General features: G+C 36.0%; 1 protein-coding gene and 1 pseudogene across 10 annotated transcripts in view; both read left to right on the forward strand.

The window, feature by feature from the left end:
* The window catches only part of RPTOR (regulatory associated protein of MTOR complex 1), a 503,724-nt gene that overhangs the window by 324,180 nt on the left and 160,506 nt on the right, over positions 1–19,038 (forward strand). For all 10 annotated transcript variants that reach the window (XM_072645257.1, XM_072645259.1, XM_072645258.1 and 7 more), the window contains 2 exons: positions 1,397–1,480; positions 3,511–3,621. In XM_072645257.1, coding sequence (XP_072501358.1) covers positions 1,397–1,480; positions 3,511–3,621 — 195 coding nt within the window. The remainder of the gene's footprint in view (positions 1–1,396; positions 1,481–3,510; positions 3,622–19,038) is intronic.
* LOC140527932 (large ribosomal subunit protein eL6-like) lies at positions 3,629–16,784 on the forward strand (annotated as a pseudogene).

Here is a 19,038-nt window from a genome sequence, read left to right on the forward strand (position 1 = left end):
ACCTTAATTCAATGGAATTGGTAAATTCAATGGAATTGGTAAAAATAGATATAAGCATTTCATGAAAATGGCTCTGGTCCACTTCATTTGCATCATTTTATCTGTTTTTGTTATTTTGTAATATTAATGAAACTAAGTCAAAGTTTAATGCAGGAAGTGTTCTGTTATCTTCTGTTTAACTGTAGTTCTTATCTCCATTGTCATTGTCATTACAAAAGTCTAGTGTTCAATAATGAACCACTGCCATAGACAAGTATGGCTTTAATTTGAATCATCACACAGGCTTGTATCTGTTCTTTACTTAAACAGAGCAGAAAAGTTATTGGAATAATTCATCAGGTCACTTATTTACTTTTTTAAATTTTGTACCAAATAAGATTGACTCAGTCAGAAATACAAGGCAGAAACAACAAACGATATTAAATTACATTAGATCTACAACTCCTACAGACTGTTTAAGGAACTGAGAGAGTTCTAGCTGTCTAGACCCTATGTTGAATGTGACCTTAGGGATCACCTCATTTATCCCTTTATTTTCCACATAGGAAAACTGAGGCCCAGGGGACACTAAGTAGATTGTCCTGTTTCACAGAGATTTTTATTTTTTTAATTATTTTTTAAGTGAATTATTTTATTTGTTTTCAGTGTTTGACAATCACTTCCATATATTTTATATTTTTTTCCACTCCCTCCTCACTCCCTCCCTGAGACGGCATGCAATCTTATATAGGTTCTACACGTACATTCCTATTAAATGCATGTTGCATAGAAGAATTAAAAGTTTATTGGACTTATTTCTTCTGTTTCCAAGTGCTTTTATAATTATTTGGTAAAGGAAAACAAAGTTCTCTTCTTATTTGGAGATGTTTAAGAAATAGGATGAATAAGAGAAATATAATTGGTTTTTGTGAGCATCATGGATAAAATTTGTTGCATTTGAATTGCTGTGATACTATAGCTGTGATTGGCCCCTCCCACTTGCTCAAACTTGGGAAATTAGGAGACTCCCTCACCCAAGGTCATCTAGGGACTATGTTATAGTTGAATGTAGAAGTCTCAAATAAAACATTAATCCAAAATATTTCTGAGATATAATTACTTGTCTTTTTAACTATGAGCTGAAAGAAATGCAAATTTTAGTCAACGTATAGTGCATCTATGAGTTACAGAGGAGTGGGATGGAAAGTAGCAGAATCAGCTGTAAGTGGCTTTTGGGGAAAGTGGCTGGAGTCCAGAGTAGATGAGTTGAAATTCTTTTCTCATCCATCAGAATCATTCAGTTATTTAAAACATCTGCCTTTATTCCTCAGGTGCATATTTGGGAATAGGGGATCTTTTTTTAGGGTGTGGATTTATGAGGGTTTGCAATAATGTTTCTTTCTTCCTCTTTCTGTAGGTGCTGTTAAGTCAAGTTCATCGGTTGAGAGCTCTCGACTTACTGGGAAGGTTTTTAGACTTGGGCCCCTGGGCAGTGAGCCTGGTGTGTACTTGTTGCATTAGCTCACAGAAGGGAAAAGAACCTTTCAAATGAGTTGAAATGTAGATTGTGTATGATAAGTTGTTCTTGCATGAAGGGAATGGGGAAATCTTTTGTGAACTTATTGAATGTCTCAGAACTGACCACAGCCTTCTGTATCCCTAAGTTCAATTTCAAATCTGGCTGTATTCAGTAGGATTTGGAAACTGCCAAATGTACTTGAAATGTCTTCTCAGTGGGCCAAAGCAACTACCATTATTCACTTTTTATCCCTCTTCTTCCATCTGAGATTGCACCTAGCCATAACCTTTGCAGAAAAGAAAGTACAGTAACACCTTACTCACTTATGTGGAGGTCCATTATCCGGCAACCTCAGCTATCCGGAACACAGCCAAGAACCCGGAAGTAAGCAAAAAAAGGCCTCTGAGCAGTCAAATTAGATGTAATAAAGTCCATGAAATATAGCCTAGCATTCTACTCGTGGAAGAAACATTCAGGTGCTTACTCTGAGCCTGTTTGCTCAAATTTAGACCCAGTGACAAGCTTGGTTGTCTTGTTTCCCAGCCACAGAAGATTAAGGGCAAATTAGGACAGGGGAAGAGGGAGGCGCACTATAAAAGACAGGCATGTTGACAAGAACAAAAAATGACAGCTTACATCAAGGGAAGATAGTTCAAAAGCAGAAAAAGCAGGTAGGAATTCAAATAGCATAGTAGTTTCAGGCGATTTGGTATAGGAAAAACCTTTTTTCATATTTTAATAGTCTCATGGAGCACTATTGTATTACATAGCCCAATATAAATATTGATATTCATAATGATCAACCTAAATCATTGAAGTTAATTATTTTCAATGTTATCAGTATTAGAAGACAGAGATGTGTGTATTAATACATTTAAGAAAGATTCTATCCTGAATGATTAAACATAAAATTTAGTTTTCGAATAATAAGAGACCTACTTCATCTGTATGGGTAAAAACCTCCTTCCCTGACAATACCCAATAAATTAGAAACCACTCTAGACAGAAATGCTGAACTATGTGCAAATAGGCATAGGAATAGCCAAATGCGCCCCCCCCCCCCCCCCCCCAACAGTATTGCAGTTGGATCTAAGGCTTCAGCTCACTGTGTCCTCTGCCCTGGTCACAAAAGGCACTTCTTTTGTGGTGAAGTGCCTTTTTGGGTGGGTGCTTGGGGTTTAAAATTTTTTCGTTTTGTTTTTATATTGTTTTTGTCTGATGATAATGTAAGATGACAGCAAAGCCTTAAACAATTAAAAATAATTGAACTTCTCATAAATGTTCAGCACACTGTGGTGCATGTGCTCTCTCCCATTTCCTCTGTATTTTTTGAATTAAGGAGCTCCCCACAAGAGGGTATCCTGCCAGTAATTCTAAGAAGTATTGAGCTACTATGAGGGGCAAAAGCTCTCACCTGCTCCATGTTAACTAAGCACCAAGCTTTTTCTCATCCTGGCAATATTAGCCTCTCAAGTTTGTTTCAAATGTGTACATGTGTATTATCATGTAAAATTGTCAAGAGGTTGGCAGTGGGGGCCTACCGGAGTACTTTACCTACTTATGGAGAATTCAGGAGACATTGTGTGTGTGTGTGTGTGTGTGTGTGTGTGTGTGTGTGTGTGTGTGCGTGCTCGTGTACCCATGCACAGTGAAAGTGAACAGCCTTATTTGAAGGTGGAGAGCAGCATGTTTTCAGGCACAAAGCTGTAATCATTGTAATGAGGAAAAGCTGCCACTAGATTAATTCTAGGACTCTGTAGACCAGATGAGTCTCGAAATACCTGGCAACTTTAAGGAATTAAATCAGAGATGAATAAATCTAGAGGAAATCCCTCTTTACTATAAATCAGGGATATTCATTCTGATCATATTTCCCAGATGTGCTGAAAATAATGTTGCATCTGTGTCCTGGAGCTCTGTAGTTTTGCCACCTGTGCCACTCACTTCCTGTACAGAACCTATAGTGAGCTCATTAGTAATTCTTAATTTTCTTTTTCTTTTTCTCTCCCTAGGCCTTGTCAGTTGGCATCTTCCCTTATGTGCTGAAATTACTCCAGAGCTCAGCCAGAGAGCTGAGGCCACTTCTTGTTTTCATATGGGCCAAAATTCTAGCTGTGGACAGTGTGAGTAATCTCATATTTATTTTATGTGTAATGTGTTTTAGTTGGTGTTTATACTTTCCTGTGGTTTTTTTTTTTTGGCTAGGTTTTTTTTTTAAATTATCCCAAGCTTCTTCCCCCTAAAGAATGTCAGATACAAGGGGTAAAAGGATAGGTTCAGTTAAAATGGACTTTTCTGGTTTTTTAAACATTCAGACATTAGTTTCACTTGTAGTTACCACTATTGTCTTCTTTATTTTTCATGGTTTTCATCCCATCCTTCCCTAACTCCTTTAAGACTTTTGCACTACCAGTTATCTATCCCCTTACTCTCATATTTTCAAGTCTTTCCTTCTCCAGTGGTTTCTTCTTTTTTATCTACAAACATATTTCTGTCTTCTCTCTCTTTTAAAGTAAAAAAAAAAAAACCTTGTTTTAATTGTGCTATACCCATGAACTGCTATCCCATGTCTCTTCATTTTAGAGTGTTTGAAAAAATGTTCCACATTTGCTGTATCCATTTCATTACCACCTGCTACACTTAACCATACTCTGACTTCCACCACTGCTGAACATGTACCCTTAAAAGGAAATTATGACCTCCTAATCAATAAAATGATTTCAACCTCACTCTTCAATCTCCTTGAGCTGCCTGAACAATCTATACTATTGACCACCTCCTCCTTCTTGGAACTCTTTTCTGACACTGCCCTCTCTATTGTTACCACCTACTCTTCTTCCTCTTTCCGTGAATCCATTTCCCCTTTCATGATATATGTAGGCTGTCCCCAGAATTTAGCATCTGATAGGTATTTTTTTTTCCTGTATCCTCAGTTTCAGAGAGTTCAGGAGTTCATATGACTTCACAATCTATATCTTTAGCCCTCTTCTCTCCTACATCTTCAGTCTCATGGATGTGATTAATTGCTTTACTGTTTCTTCAAGCACTCATTCTATATATATATATGTATGTATATATATATGTGTATATGTATATGTATATACATACATACATACATATATGTATGTATGTGTGTATGTATTTATTCATTTAAAAACTGCTTTATAACACTCACATTTTCTTTTTGTTTTGGTTTGTTTTTGTTTTGTGGTGTTTGATCTTACCATTTACATTAGGTGGTTGTTTTTGTTTCCCTGTTCTGCCTGTTTCACTTTATATCAGTTCATCTAAGCTTTCCAAGTTTCTCTGAAACAACCACCACAAAGCAATCAAATCTGAATGCCCTGAAATAAGATAAAGCAAATTTGTCCACAAAGAAGAGATAGAAGAAAACTCCTTTATCTCTTTGGAGAAGATTAGTAAATAAAGTCTTTTTTTATATGTTGAGAAGTTTATTGGATTTCTTTATCTTATTTTCTTTCTTTAAAAAAAATTATCTGTCATAAGGGAGTGGAAGAGATATATATGTGATGGTGCGATGTATTGAGGTAATATAAAAAAATTAACAGTCATGAAAATCTATATTTAAAAATCTTTCCAAAAAATATTTGTTTAGTTCAGCCAATATTCCAGGAAAGGCAAAGATAAAAAATTCCTCTATATAACAAAATATGGCTACTTTTTGTAGTAGCAAAGATCTAGAAACTAAGTGAGTGCACCTGATGGAGAAATTGCTAGAGAAAATATGTCATAGAAATATAAAATAATGTGATTATGCTGTATGAATTGATGGATATAAATGGAATGACTGGCTTGAATTTTTTCAGTAACATAATGGAGCCAAGAAAATAATATGCAAGGTTACAAAAATAATATAACAAAAAGTACTATTTAAAGAACTGAAACACCATATAAATGTAATGACCAATCTAGGCACTAGAGAAGGGTGGGTGAAATGCCCCTTCCTTCTTTGTTTATGGTTGTGAGAGAGGGCTGCAGAATGTTACATGTTCGTTCATTTATGGTCATTGTATTGGTTTATTTTACATAGCTGTTTTTCTTTGTTATGACAGAGATATCTTTTGGAGGGGGGAAGTGACCATCTGTCCAGAAATGACTGTGGCGGGGGGGGGGAAGGCAGTAGTCAATTTTAATTAGAAGAAGAGAAACTGCTAGGAACAAACTATTGTGCTAGACACGTATCAGTGATGGTTTCTGCCTTCAGGTAAGTTATAATTTAGTTGAAGAGATAAAGTAAGTACATAAGTAACTACAGCACAAGCGATAGTGAAAGAGAAAAAATATAGTCGGAAATTAGGAATGGTTTTATGAAGGAAGTTGAATTTTCCTGGTCCTTCATGGATGCTTGGATTTTGATTTTCAAGTAAGAACTTCATGGAAGGGGGAATATAATGAGTAATGAAAGCCACAGAGTTTGGAAAGTGTGAGGCATGTTTGGGGAACATTGAGTGACTACTGAGAATGGTATTTTGGCTAGCGCACGGGGAATACGGTTTGGAAAGTAGGTTAGGATCAGATATGACATGAAGGGCTTTGAGTATTTGCCAAGAAGTTTAGATAACTTGGTATACAGTGGGGAGCCTTTGGAATTTTTTGGTCAGAAAACTGAAGCAATTCAAGGTTTTTTTACAAGAAAAAATAATCTGGATTTGTTGCATACACTACTAGATTGATGTGAGGAGAAACAGTCTGAGACAATTTTAGCTGCTGCATCACACTGCTTACTTATATTGAGATGAGATTTTGGACATGAGCTTTTTCTTAGCCTTATCTCCTTCCTCTATAGTGTAACTGTTGTTTGTTTGTTTTTAATTACCCCAATATGGGACTTTACGTTTATCCCTATTAAACTTCATCCTGTTAGCTTGGGTCAGGATCTTTTCTGTTCTGTCATAACATATAATATTCTGTTATACAATATAGTAATCATCACTTCCAGCTTTGGGTGATTTGGAAATTTAGTATCTGCCATTATGCCTTCCTGTAAGTCACTGATAATAATTTTGGACAAAGTGAGCTCTGGAGGAGATTCCTGTCGTGCTCCTGGAGACTGTTCTCCAGGTTGACATTAATGCAGGTGATAATAGCAATGTTCATTGTGGTTGTCATGCTTGCTTTGCTTTTACCCCAATACAGGCTATCCCTATCAGCTTCTAAATACCTAGAGGACAAACTAAATGAATTACAAGGAAAAACAGACACTAAAACTGTAATAGTGAGGGATTTCAGTTTACCTCTATCAGCCTTAGGTTAAACCAATTAAAAAAAAAAACACAACAAAATGAAGACAATAATTAAAGAACTCAATAGACTTTTAAAAAAAATTAGAACCTCTGGCAATTTTTGAATAGAATTTGAAGGAGTATATATATTTCTTGAGAGTTTTTTGTATCTTACAGAAATTGATTGATTATATCTTAGATCACAAGTATCTTAGTGCAACGAAAATTATATTAAATAAAAGCTGCTGAAAAAAATTCTGAAAATCATCTGAAGACTAAAGAACTTCATGCAAAAGAATTGGTGAGTCAAAGAACAAATCAGAGAAATGATAAATTTCATTAACGATAATGAGAACAGTGTGGTAGCTTGCCACAGTTTGTTGGATGTGGCATAAGTAGTTCTTAAGTAGAAATTTACATCTTTCAACATTTTGATTAACAAAAAAACAAAAAGAGAATAAATGAATTAGGAGTGCAACCAAAACTACTTGAAAACCAACAAATTTTGAAATCCCAATTAAACACTAAAACAGATTTTGAAAATCAAAGAAGAGATTAACAAAATTAAAAACAAAAATATCAAAAAGAAAACTAGAAGCTTTTTGTAAAATGACTTAAACTGTTAGCTAATTTTATTTAAAAAATGAAAGCAGAAAACCACATTGCCAATAGCAAAAATGAAAAAAAGAATTCATCTAGAAGAAGAAATAAAGGATGTCATTAGAAACTCTTTTACCCAGGTATGTGGCACTAAAACCAATAAATGAAATAAATTAATATTTATGAAAAACATAAAATACACAAATCAACTGAGCAAAAAATAGGGAATGTGAACAAACAAATTTCAGAGGAAGAAAATGAACGAGGCTTAAATGAATTCCAAATTTTAAAACTGCAGGACCATATAGATTCACAAGTGTATTCTATCAGACAAAAGCAATTCCAATGTTATATAAACTTTGCATAAAATGCCAAAGAAGTTATCCTACCATATTTCTTCTGTGACCCAGCTATGGGATTGATACATAAACCAGAGACAGTTAAAACAGAAAAAGAAATTTCTAGATTCAACATTCTTAATGAACATTGAGGTAAAAATTTTAAATAAAATACTTGCAAAGAGGCTAAAGCAAAACACCACAAAGATTATACACTGTTCCCAAGTTGGATTTGTGACGAGAAGGCAGGGCTGTTTTAATACTGGACAAATTATAAACTTAACTGACCATGTAAATAAAATATAAATGTACATGTGTATGTATAAAACCTTATTAACAAAGTCGACAAAAATCCCGTGGTTCTGATGAAAAATGTTCATGTGATTATAATCAGAAATTATTGCAAATAAAACTTCTGACAAAATATAACTCCAATTTCTGTTTTAAAAAAAATGCTACAAAACATAGGAATAACTTGCATTTTTCTAAAATAAAGAGCTACCATTATGAGTAATGGAGAAATAAGGATGTCCATTGTCACCATTTCTCTTTGGCATAGAATTTCTGGCTATAGCAGTGAAACAGGAAAAAGAAATTGCAGGAATGAGCATAGGTAAGAAGATGCAAATGTATCATTTTTAAAAAGTAATATGGTATGGTGTACTTAAAGATTCCTAATGATTCAGCTAAAAAATTAATTGAAACAATTATTGATCTTCAGTAAATGTGCAAGATTTAAAATAGGAAGAACACTGAAATGGGAAAGTCCTATACTTACAAAATATATTTACAAAAATTTAATAGCACCCCTTTTATGGTAACAGAAAACTAAAAACTAAAAATATACCTAACAATTGAGGTATAAAATATACTTATCAATTGAATAACCTGTCAATAAATTATGCTATATGAATGTGGTGGAATATTACTTTGCTATAATTAATGAAGAAATAAATAATTTCAAAAAGAACTGTATCAACTGATACAAAATATATTCAGCAGAAGAACTTATACTATGATATTATTATAAAACACTTTTATATACTTTTATAAACTGAAGAATGAAATAAACAGAACCATATGGATATTTTATACTATAACAGCACCATAAAAACAAGCAACTTTAAAAGTTGTAAGAACTGTGATTAGTACAGTGACCTTCCAGTGATCCCAGAGGAACAATTATGACATATACTATCTATGTATACTACCTATGTATGTACCTTGAATTCATTTTTCTTTTCTCCTTTTTTTTAAGATATTGAGGATAAGAGGAAGAGAAAATAGATTTCTGTTAATTTAGAAAATGATTTGTTAAATAATAGAGAAGTGCTACTGATATGGAATTTGTATGCATTTTAGGTGGTCACTATTATTAATATGTTATTGTTTATTGAAGAGACCTTTCATGGAGGTCGAGGAGGTAATTTGTAAATGTAATGCAAAAACAGAACACAATTTTTTTTAATATGAGACCGTTGAGTACTTGGTAACCTCACTTTTTTATACTTTTAGTATAGTTTGTGTTTTGGGCTTTCAATTTTATACTTAGATTAATTATATCTACCCTCAAACCAAGGTGAAAGTTTTCTTCCTTAATATGTGCATGGCACTTTTTTGTACTAAGTTTGAGTTTAGTGTCCTATTGCAGTTGCACATGTGAACACATTTCAGTTTAAGAAGTCTGGTTTAAGATGACCTCTTGGTTTCATTTGTCTGCCAGAGGCCTGCTTATTCCTAGGGACCAAAATATTCAAGAGATATACTACAGTACTCCTTCAGTTTTGACTGTGTGGGAAAGATATGAGGGTACTGTCTTTAATGTTTTCATCATACTGAAGGAAATGCTTATTCATGCTCAAGGATCTACTTTTGAAGCACATTTAGAAATGTCCTAGCCTGTAATGTTTTCTAAGTCCCTATGAGCTACTTTTTATAGTCTCAGTTTCTTAACCAGCTTGAGAACCTGTTTATTTAGATCTTCCTGCTGATAGGAATTTTGAAATATTTCCAGTTTCAAACTGAGCCCCGTTTACCTTATCCCTCCCCTTTTCATAATTTCCCTTGCCTTGCTTGGTAATGATTTTGTGTTTGAGTAATTATCCTTCACTACCCTTTTCATATCTTCCCACCATGTATGGTATGTGGCTGGTGATGTTCTTTAATTGGTCTTCTAGGACTAGTATGTGCTTGCACTTTTTAAATTTCAGGGTAGTATTCCAAATCAGCTCATCATTTCAGGAACACATCATCCTGAGAGTCACTGGTCACTTCTGATTCACAAACTGACAAGCCAACAGAGAAGAAGGGTTCTATTCAGAGTTGCAGAGTGAGGGGTGGTAGTGCCAGATTCCTGAACAAGCCACAGTCTCCAAATCTCAGGCCATCCTACCTCCCTAGCTGTTTTACCATGAGCTCTAAGAGGAGTCAGTAGACATGAGTTCTATTCTTGATTCTTCTAACAGATCATGTGATCTTGAGTAATTCACTCCATCACTCCAAGCCTATATGTCTTTTCATCTGTAACATGAAGGAATTGAGCTGATGATCTCTAGGGTTGCTTCTAGTTGTAGAATTTCTGAAATTCTTTGATTATAAGAAGGAAATAAATATCTATTTTAAACAAATGTCAATTATTCCCAGAGTTGTACTATCTCTTTCTTCATTCCATTCTTCATAAAATTTGTGGTGAAAGCATCTCTATGTCAATCCAATAGTTCAATATATCAGCAAACATTTATTAAGTACTTATTATGTACTTCGTTGTTCAATCATTTCAGTTGTGTCTGACTCTTTGTGACCTCATTTGGGGTTTTCTTGACAAAGATATTAGAGTGGTTTGCCATTTCCTTCTCCAGTTCATTTTCCAGATGATTAAACTGAGGCAAATAGGAGTAAATTACTTGCTCAGTGTCACACAGTCTGAGGCTAGATTTGAAGTCAGAAAGGTGAGTTTTCCTAACTACAGGCCTAGCACTGTATTCACTGAGCCACTTAGCTACCCCCTACAATATACTAGTACTGTGCTAAGTACAGGATGCTAAGGTGCTTACATTCTACTGGGGGATGCAACATGTTATATAGTATGAATACATAGTTATTTGGGGTGAGTTGCCCTTATAATTGGTAATCAGGAGGAAGCTCTTGGTAGAGGTGACAGAGCTTATACTTGAAAAGAGCTGGAAATTTGTTAAGTTTTTTAAAAAATGTTTTTAACCTCTTTTATAAAACTAATACTAAATGGTTTTGATGATTATTGCTTTATAATGTAGTTTGTGGTCTAGAAATACTGTTCTCTATTCATCCCTATTTTCCTTATTTCTATTAATATTCTACAATTTTGTTTCTCCATATGAATTTTGCTTTTAATTACAAGTTCTATGAATTATGCATTTGATACAGCATTAAGACAGTAAATTATGTTTGGTAGGATAATCATTTTTATTATATTGACCAGGCCAAGCCATAGGCACTGAATATTACTCTAGCTAATAAAGTTATTTTTTACTTCTTTAAGGATCACTTTATGAATTAATCTAAACAAATATTTTGTATGCTTTAATAGATTGATCCCCAAGTACCTTATGTGTTTTATAATAATTTTGAATAGTATTTCCCTTTTAGTTTTTGCCTATTAGATTTTCTTATTATTATCATATAAAAATGCCATTTATTTTTTTGGTTAATTTTGTTGTCTACAACTTTACTAAAGCCATTAATTTTCTCTATTACTATCTTTAGTGATTTCTTAGAATTTTCTAATTAAACCATCATCATCATTTGTTTTATCTCCCTTTTAGCTATCTTTACATCTTTAATTTCTTTCCCTTTTGAGTACTGCTAGCATTTCTAGAAGTATATCAAATAATAGCTAAGCAAGTTAGCAGCCTTATCCTATGCATTTACTGGGAAAAGTCTAATGTGTGTTCATTGCCTATCATGCTTGTTTGGGGTTTTAGGTATATATATATAAAACATAATTCTTTGCCTGTGCTCTGTAAGGTCTTTAACATAAATGAGTGTTGTACTTTGTCAAAGACTTTCTCTGCATTTCTTAAGATTATCATATTATTTTAACATGATCATTTATATTGACTGTTTTCCTGCTATTTTACTGTCCTTGCATCCCTTAAATAAATAAAACTTGGTCATACTGATTGATTTCCTGTATGGTTTACTGTATTTCTGTGAACAAATTACAAGAAGATATAGACAGTATTATAATAGCTGTAGGAGACTGTTGTCCCTCTCACAATTTTGGACAAATATAATAGAAAGATAAATAACCAAGAAAATTTAGAATAGAACAAAGTGGTAGAAAAGCTAGAGTTTTAAAAAATATTTATAGTGTCTTCCAAATGGGAATGCTAAAGAATACATGTATTTCTCAGCACCCTGTGAAATAAAAAAAAGATTAAGGCCATTGTTTATAGCATACCTGCACAACTTGGTAGTAGGAAGGGGCCAAAATTAAAATAGGCTAAATTTCTTTGGGCTGCAGTTATGTTAGACTAGAGACAGACTGACAATGGTTGATGGCCTCAGGTCACTTGATAAACAGGAAAGAATACACAGTGGCAACCCTATATTTTTCATGGGCTGCCCAAAATCTTTTGATGGGTCATTGTGCAGGACTCGTTTATAGAGATAAATAGGTCATTGTTTACTTTAGAGAGACCATTTGTCTTCAAGGGGGAGGGGGAGAGCCAGATTATAGAAGGTTAAGGAAGGAATGGGGATGACAATGTAGGAGGAACGCATGTATTCAGCATTTTCTTGGAGTTTAGTTATAAATGATCCACTGAGGGGATGATCAGGTATTATAACTATCTGAGGCTGTTTTGATAAATTCAGATTTTGTTTATAGAATTTATGATGGTGTGTTAGATAATAACTGAACCATAACAATCTGTTTGAGGTTTGTTTGTTTTTTTTAATTAGGAAAGGTGGGTAAGGGAGTACCAAGGTCAGAGTCTATGAATGATGAAATGTGTTGGTGAGGTAAAAGTATATACAGGGTATCCCAAAAGTTATACACTTCTGGGATGCTCTATACCTCACCCAATTTCTATTTATTTTCTTTTCATTTCCATTTCTCTCCAGAACACTGTAATTTTTAAAGCATGCTGAAAACCAGCTGCCTACTGATGACTAGAGAATTCCCCAAATTTCTTTTATCCAAGTCCTTGTGGAACCTAGTCCCTCCTGTTCCAAAGCAGGGAGAGGAGAGAGAGAGACACTACAGAAGGAGAGATTTAGTCAGAATGAACATGGGAGATAACCATGGCTCATGCCAGCAGGAGTGAGAATAGACACACTGAGGAGCTGTTGCATTCTCTGCATTTCACCACCTGAACTGGGCCTGGGGAGAATGACAGAAACACAAGGTACCCAGGGATGCAGTTGTGACACTCAAGAGAACAAGAGGAGTGGAAATGCAATCCTGATGAAAACACAAATGGAGATGCCACCAGCACTGGGCTCCTGGGCCAGAAGATCTGTTTGGCTGAACTCAGAGGGATAGACTCCATTAAGGATCAAGGAGAGGTAGACCCATTTATAGGGAAAGAGAGAAATACCTAGCGAGTAAGGAGAAGCTGAACATTAAGGAGAGGAAAGGAGATGATTAAAGAAGAAATGTTGAGTCGAAAGGCTGAAATGAAGGGGTTATTGTTCACAAAAACAGATTCCCTCATTCTCTGAGAGCAGAGCAAAGAAGGGAGAAGGGTATGAGATGATGCTTTAGTGGTTTAATGTGTAGAACTGAGGAGAGGGAGCTCACAAAAGATGTTCTCAATTTTTTTTTTTTTAAAGAAAGAGTAGGGCACAGCCCTTTGGTAAAAGAGAGATATAGGGAGTTGGCACAGCCAACTCGATGGGAGTATGCTATCCATTAGACAAGTGAGTTCAGGCAGAGAATGAGTTGAGTGGAAAAGTTTGTTATCTAATCTCAACTGAACTTTCATTATGTTCCTCCCTAATTGATTCAATTCTATTCTCCATAACTGCTGTTCCAAGCCTTCTCTTCCCTACCTAAGCTTGCTCACCTACCCACCCTCTCACTCCAGGACCTCACTGGTGCTCCATGGAAGAATTATGAAGATATATATTGAAATTAAAAATTTTCTACTTCTGTCCTGTGTGCTATTCTATCTATTGATTCTCCTTCAGGTGCCTTCGAGTAACGAAATACTTAGGTTGATAATGTGATGAAGGAGGTGCTTAACCTTGTTTTATTTTAGGGAAAGTGGGTTTTTTTACAAGAGCAAAACAAGCATTATGACAGGCTCTTAAGAAACAAGAATTGGACTTCTCTTTCCCTCCTCTCCTTTGGCTGACAAAAAGACCCCAAAGGAAAAGAATGTCAGAAAGGGAAAAAAGGAGAATGAAAAGGTGGTGAAAAAGCCTTGAAAGCATTGCAGTTGGAACCCAGTCCTGGCCCGAGGGGGTAGATACTCCAAGTCTGCAGTGTATTCCCAGAGAGCCATGTACAAGCAAAAATACGCTGCACCAAAAACCTGGATTGAAAGGAAGAATAAAGAGAAGATGCCTGCTACTGTCTCAAAGCCAGCTGGTGGCAATAAGAATGGAGGAACCCGTGTGATAAAGATTCACAAAATGCCTAGGTATTACCGTACTGAGGATATGCCTAGAAAGCTGCTAAGTCAGGCAAAAAGCTCTTCAGCCAGCATGTGAGGAGACTTTGAGCTAGCATCACCTCAGGCACCATTTTGATCATACTCACTGACTACCACAGGGGCAAATGAGTGGTTTTCCTGAAGCAGCTGGCTAGTGGCTTGCTACTGGTAACTGGACCTCTGACCATCAGCCATGTTCCTCTGAGAAGGACCCATCAGAAATATGTCATTGCCACCTCTACTAGGGTTAACCTTTCGGGTATGAAAATTCCAAATCATCTTACAGATGCTTACTTCAAGAAGAAGAGGCTCCATAAACCTAAACACCAGGAAGGAGAGATTTTTGATACAGAAAAAGAGAAATACGAGATTAGAGAGCAGCGCTAAGCTGATCAGAAAACAGTAGACTCTCAGATCCTGCCCCAAATCAAGAAAATTCCTCAGCTCTGTAGATACTTGTGTTCCATATTCTCTCTCTCCAAAGGAGTTTATCCTCATAAACTTGTGTTTTAAATACCTTGCAGAGAACTCTTATTAAAATATTTGGAATAGCTTAAAGAAGAAATTAGAAAATAATCCTCCTTCTCTAGAAGAAAGAGGCAAAGTCAAAAGAAGAGGAAGTAGTCAAGAATCAGCAGGTCTGGGTGTCCCTCCGATTTCAGCACAACATGATCCACCAAAATAGACCTTCTAGCCCAAGAACCCAATGCTGTTGGCTTCTCCATCTGTGCTTCCATCAGGATTACATTCCTAGTCTCCTGCTGTCCTGAGTGTCACAACTGCAGTTGTGGGTACCTTGTGCTTCTGTCAATCTCACCAGGCCCAGTGCAAGTGGTAAAATGTAGAGGATGCAACAGCTCCTTAGTGTATCCACTATCACTCCTGCTGGTATGAGCCCTGGATTTCTCCTAGAGTACTTGTGACTGACTGTCTTTCATGTTCATTCCTTCTGTAGTGTCTCTTTCTCTCCCCTCCCCCATTTTGGAACAGGAGGTTCTACAAAGATTTGAGGAGAAGAAATTTGGGGAATTCCCTAGTCATCAGCAGGCAGTTGGTCTTCAGCATGCTATAAAAATTACATAGTGTTCTGGACAGAAATAGAAGTGAAAAGAAACTGATTGAGGTACAGAGCATCCCAGAAACCTATAACTTTTGGGATACCCTGTATATACTTTTATCTCAGCAACACATTTCATCATTCATAGACTCTGACCTTGGTCCTACCCTACCCACATTTTCTAATTTAAAAACAAAACCAGATTGTTATTCTTCAGTTTTTGTCTAGCATCCCATAATGAATCCCTTAAGCAAAATTTGAATTCATCAAAACAGCCTCACATAGGACTTATGTTGTTGAGAGAAACCATAGAAATCAGAGAAATCTTTGCTGGATCCTGCGTAAATTCACCTCCTCTTTGCAGTTTTTCTTCTCCCTTCCCTGCCTGCATTTTCCATCCCAACATCCATAAGTCTTCTTTCATGATATCTTTTTGTCTTCATCAGCTCTCAGGATCATTGTTCAATTCCTCCTTTTCCTTTTCTTAACCTTTTGATTGTAACTCTAAGGGTACACCTCAGGATTTTGCCAAGTCTGGAGTTCCAGTTTGTGTTCTCTTTTAAGCACCATATTTACCTTGCCTGTAATATCTCCTTGCTCTATTTAGAATGTGTACTGGAATAAAGTTAGTCCAACCCCACTGGAGATAGATGTCTCAATTAATAAACAATTAAGCAGATAGGAAGTAGTCACATATTTTAAAACTATCCGTAGAAATAAGTATGTCTTATATAGCTCAGTCCCCATTCACCCCCTGGTGAATGTTGTTTTTCAAACCACAACAGTAGATTGAAGACATGTAAAAACTGGAAGAATTGGTCATATCAGGAAAAGTATGTCAACAGATTACCCAGTTTCACCCTTGAAACAGTTTTGTATAATCTAGAATGCATATCACGTTTATCTGTGTAATTTTTTTCATTTGTTGGTAACATTGAAATGCAGGGTATAGTATCCTCTCCCTAGCAAGCATACTGGTTAAGATAGCTTACTGTTTATTGAAGGACCCCTAAGTGGATTTTCCTACTCTTTATTATAGAGATATTTGCAGCTATCATGATGCTACGTACAGAGATCTACTAAGCAGATGCTGGAAGTCTCAGCGCCATCTCAGTAGATGACTAGGCCTCCAGATTTTCTGAGAGAATTCCAATCATCTAAAAATGAATTCGCTTTCTCATCTCCCCTGCTCCACACCTCAAAACCTTTCTACAACTTCATCTGTCTCTTCTCCAGTCACTTATGGAAAGGTGACCTACTTCCTCACCAAAGATAAGACTCTCCTTGTGCTCCTGATCCCATCCCCTCCCATCTCTTCCAGGGCCTTATTCCATTTGATCATTCCCTTTCTTTGTTTTTCTCTTCTAAAGAATCTCTCTGCTTGGTTACTGCTTTTCTGCTACCTATAAAGAGGCAATAATCCTCAGGAGTCCTGATTGGCCATCATATGATCAGAGTTCTTAAGTCTGTCAAAGTAATCTTTCTTTACAGTGTTGTGCTCCTTATTTCACTTAGGTTCAAACAAGTCTTTTCAGGTTTCTCTGAACCCACCTCTTCCAAAGCAGATCCTTCTGTATCTCAGTGACACATCTGGGGAAACACAAAATGGGTTTGTTCCATTTTTCCCAACACTTGAGTTGTGTATGTGCACGTGCGCACGCGCGCACACACAAAGCCTGTTTGGGGAAAGGCAACCTAAGAATTTGTGATGTATTCGAGAAAAGAAAAAAAAAGCACAGCTTTTATGTATATCACTTGGGCCATGATTTACCAGAGATACACCCAGGGAAATGAAGAGTACAGTGTTGAAGAGTATTTGTTTTCAACTTCTGGATTGTCAAATATGAAGATTTTTAAAATGTCAACACCTTCCCAAAATGAAAAGTGAAAAGAGAAGGAGGAAGAGACAGAAGGTCTATAACCTATTATTTATTGACTGCATCAGTGTAGTGGCCACATCAGTATAATGCTGTATTTTATCCATTTCAACCCACCATGTCTGACTGGTAAATTAGATTGTGGTGGTGGTGGTTTTTATAGATTATTCTTTTGAAAGATTAATGGGAGAAACAATGACTACAGGGGTATGCCCTGCAAATGAAAGTGAAGTATTATCTTAGATGCTCAAGGCAATCAAGGGAAGCTGTTTTTCAATGTGTTGACTGAAAGGTACAGTGATTAATAGTTAGACTGCACTGAATCACTACCACTGCAGAGTTGGACTAGAGCAGGGAGAGAAGCAGGATCCTGGTCAGTCCTTGAGTATATTCCCATACTAGGCATATGTTTAGTATGATAGCACCACATAAATTGTCCAGATCTTGGTTTCCAGAAAGGGACTCATTTTTTAAGCAGAAACATAAAGAATGCATCCTTTCCCCATCCCATATTAATACCAATTCATTTGTGCCTCTCTTTTATACTTGCTAGAGACATAAAACTGAAACGATTTACTTGAGAAAACTGACATCTTACTGTATAACGCAGAAGGCAGCAGCACTAGATGTTATTTCTCATTGCATTCTCATTCTCAGTACATTTGTTTTTTTCATTAGTAGCAATATTTGACCTGGTGGCCCTAAGCAAATTTAACATATATTGAAAGCAGTTAAAGTTAGTGGCTATCACAGAGGATTAGAAATCTGAATTCCAAGTTCTTTGTGTGGTACCAATATCAAGTATTACGTTAGGCAGCTTGGGCCATGGAATTATTAGTTTAATTAATAATGTAGAAAAAGTTACCAGAATGAATCACAGGAACAGGAAGAGTCACACTATCACTACAAAACAGACCAGAAAGACTCCTTTGAAACTTGGCCTCTGGTTGGACCACAGAGCCTGTTCCTCCAATTCAGTCCTTTTATTCTTCCCTAACTGACTAATTATCTGGCTCCCACAGTAGCTGTTACAAGCCTTTTCCTCTCCTTAAAGTCTCAATGCCATCTCAGTAGATGACCAGGCCTCCAGATTTTCTGAGGGAATTCCAACCATCTAAAAATGAATTCGCTTTCTCATCTCCCCTGCTCCACACCTCAAAACCTTTCTACAACTTCATCTGTCTCTTCTCCAGTCACTTATGGAAAGGTGACCTACTTCCTCACCAAAGATAAGACTCTCCTTGTGCTCCTGATCCCATCCTCTCCCATCTCTTCCAGGGCCTTATTCCATTTGATCATTCCCTTTCTTTGTTTTTCTCTTCTAAAGAATCTCTCTGCTTGGTTACTGCTTTTCTGCTACCTATAAAGAAGCAATAATCCTCAGGAGTCCTGATTGGCCATCATATGATCAGAGTTCTTAAGTCTGTCAAAGTAATCTTTCTTTACAGTGTTGTGCTCCTTGTTTCACTTAGGTTCACACAAGTCTTTTCAGCTTTCTTTGAACCCAACTCTTCCATCATTTCTTAGGGAGCAATAATATTCAGTTATATTCATATACCATAATCTGTTCAGCCATACCCCAATTTATGGATACCCTCTTAATTCCTAATTCTTTGTACAGCCAGAAGTTCTGCAATAAATACATTATTTTCCCAGAAAGTAGTCTTTTTAAAAAGCTGGATGTGTAACTGCCATTTCATCATAGCCAAATATCTATCTTTGAACTCACTTAGTAACAATACACTAAAAACTCATTTTGGTGTTGTGAATCTTCTCTTGGTTAAAAA

This window comes from Notamacropus eugenii, chromosome 2, assembly GCF_028372415.1.
Source record: "Notamacropus eugenii isolate mMacEug1 chromosome 2, mMacEug1.pri_v2, whole genome shotgun sequence".
In the NCBI taxonomy this organism is placed as follows: Eukaryota; Metazoa; Chordata; class Mammalia; order Diprotodontia; family Macropodidae; genus Notamacropus; species Notamacropus eugenii.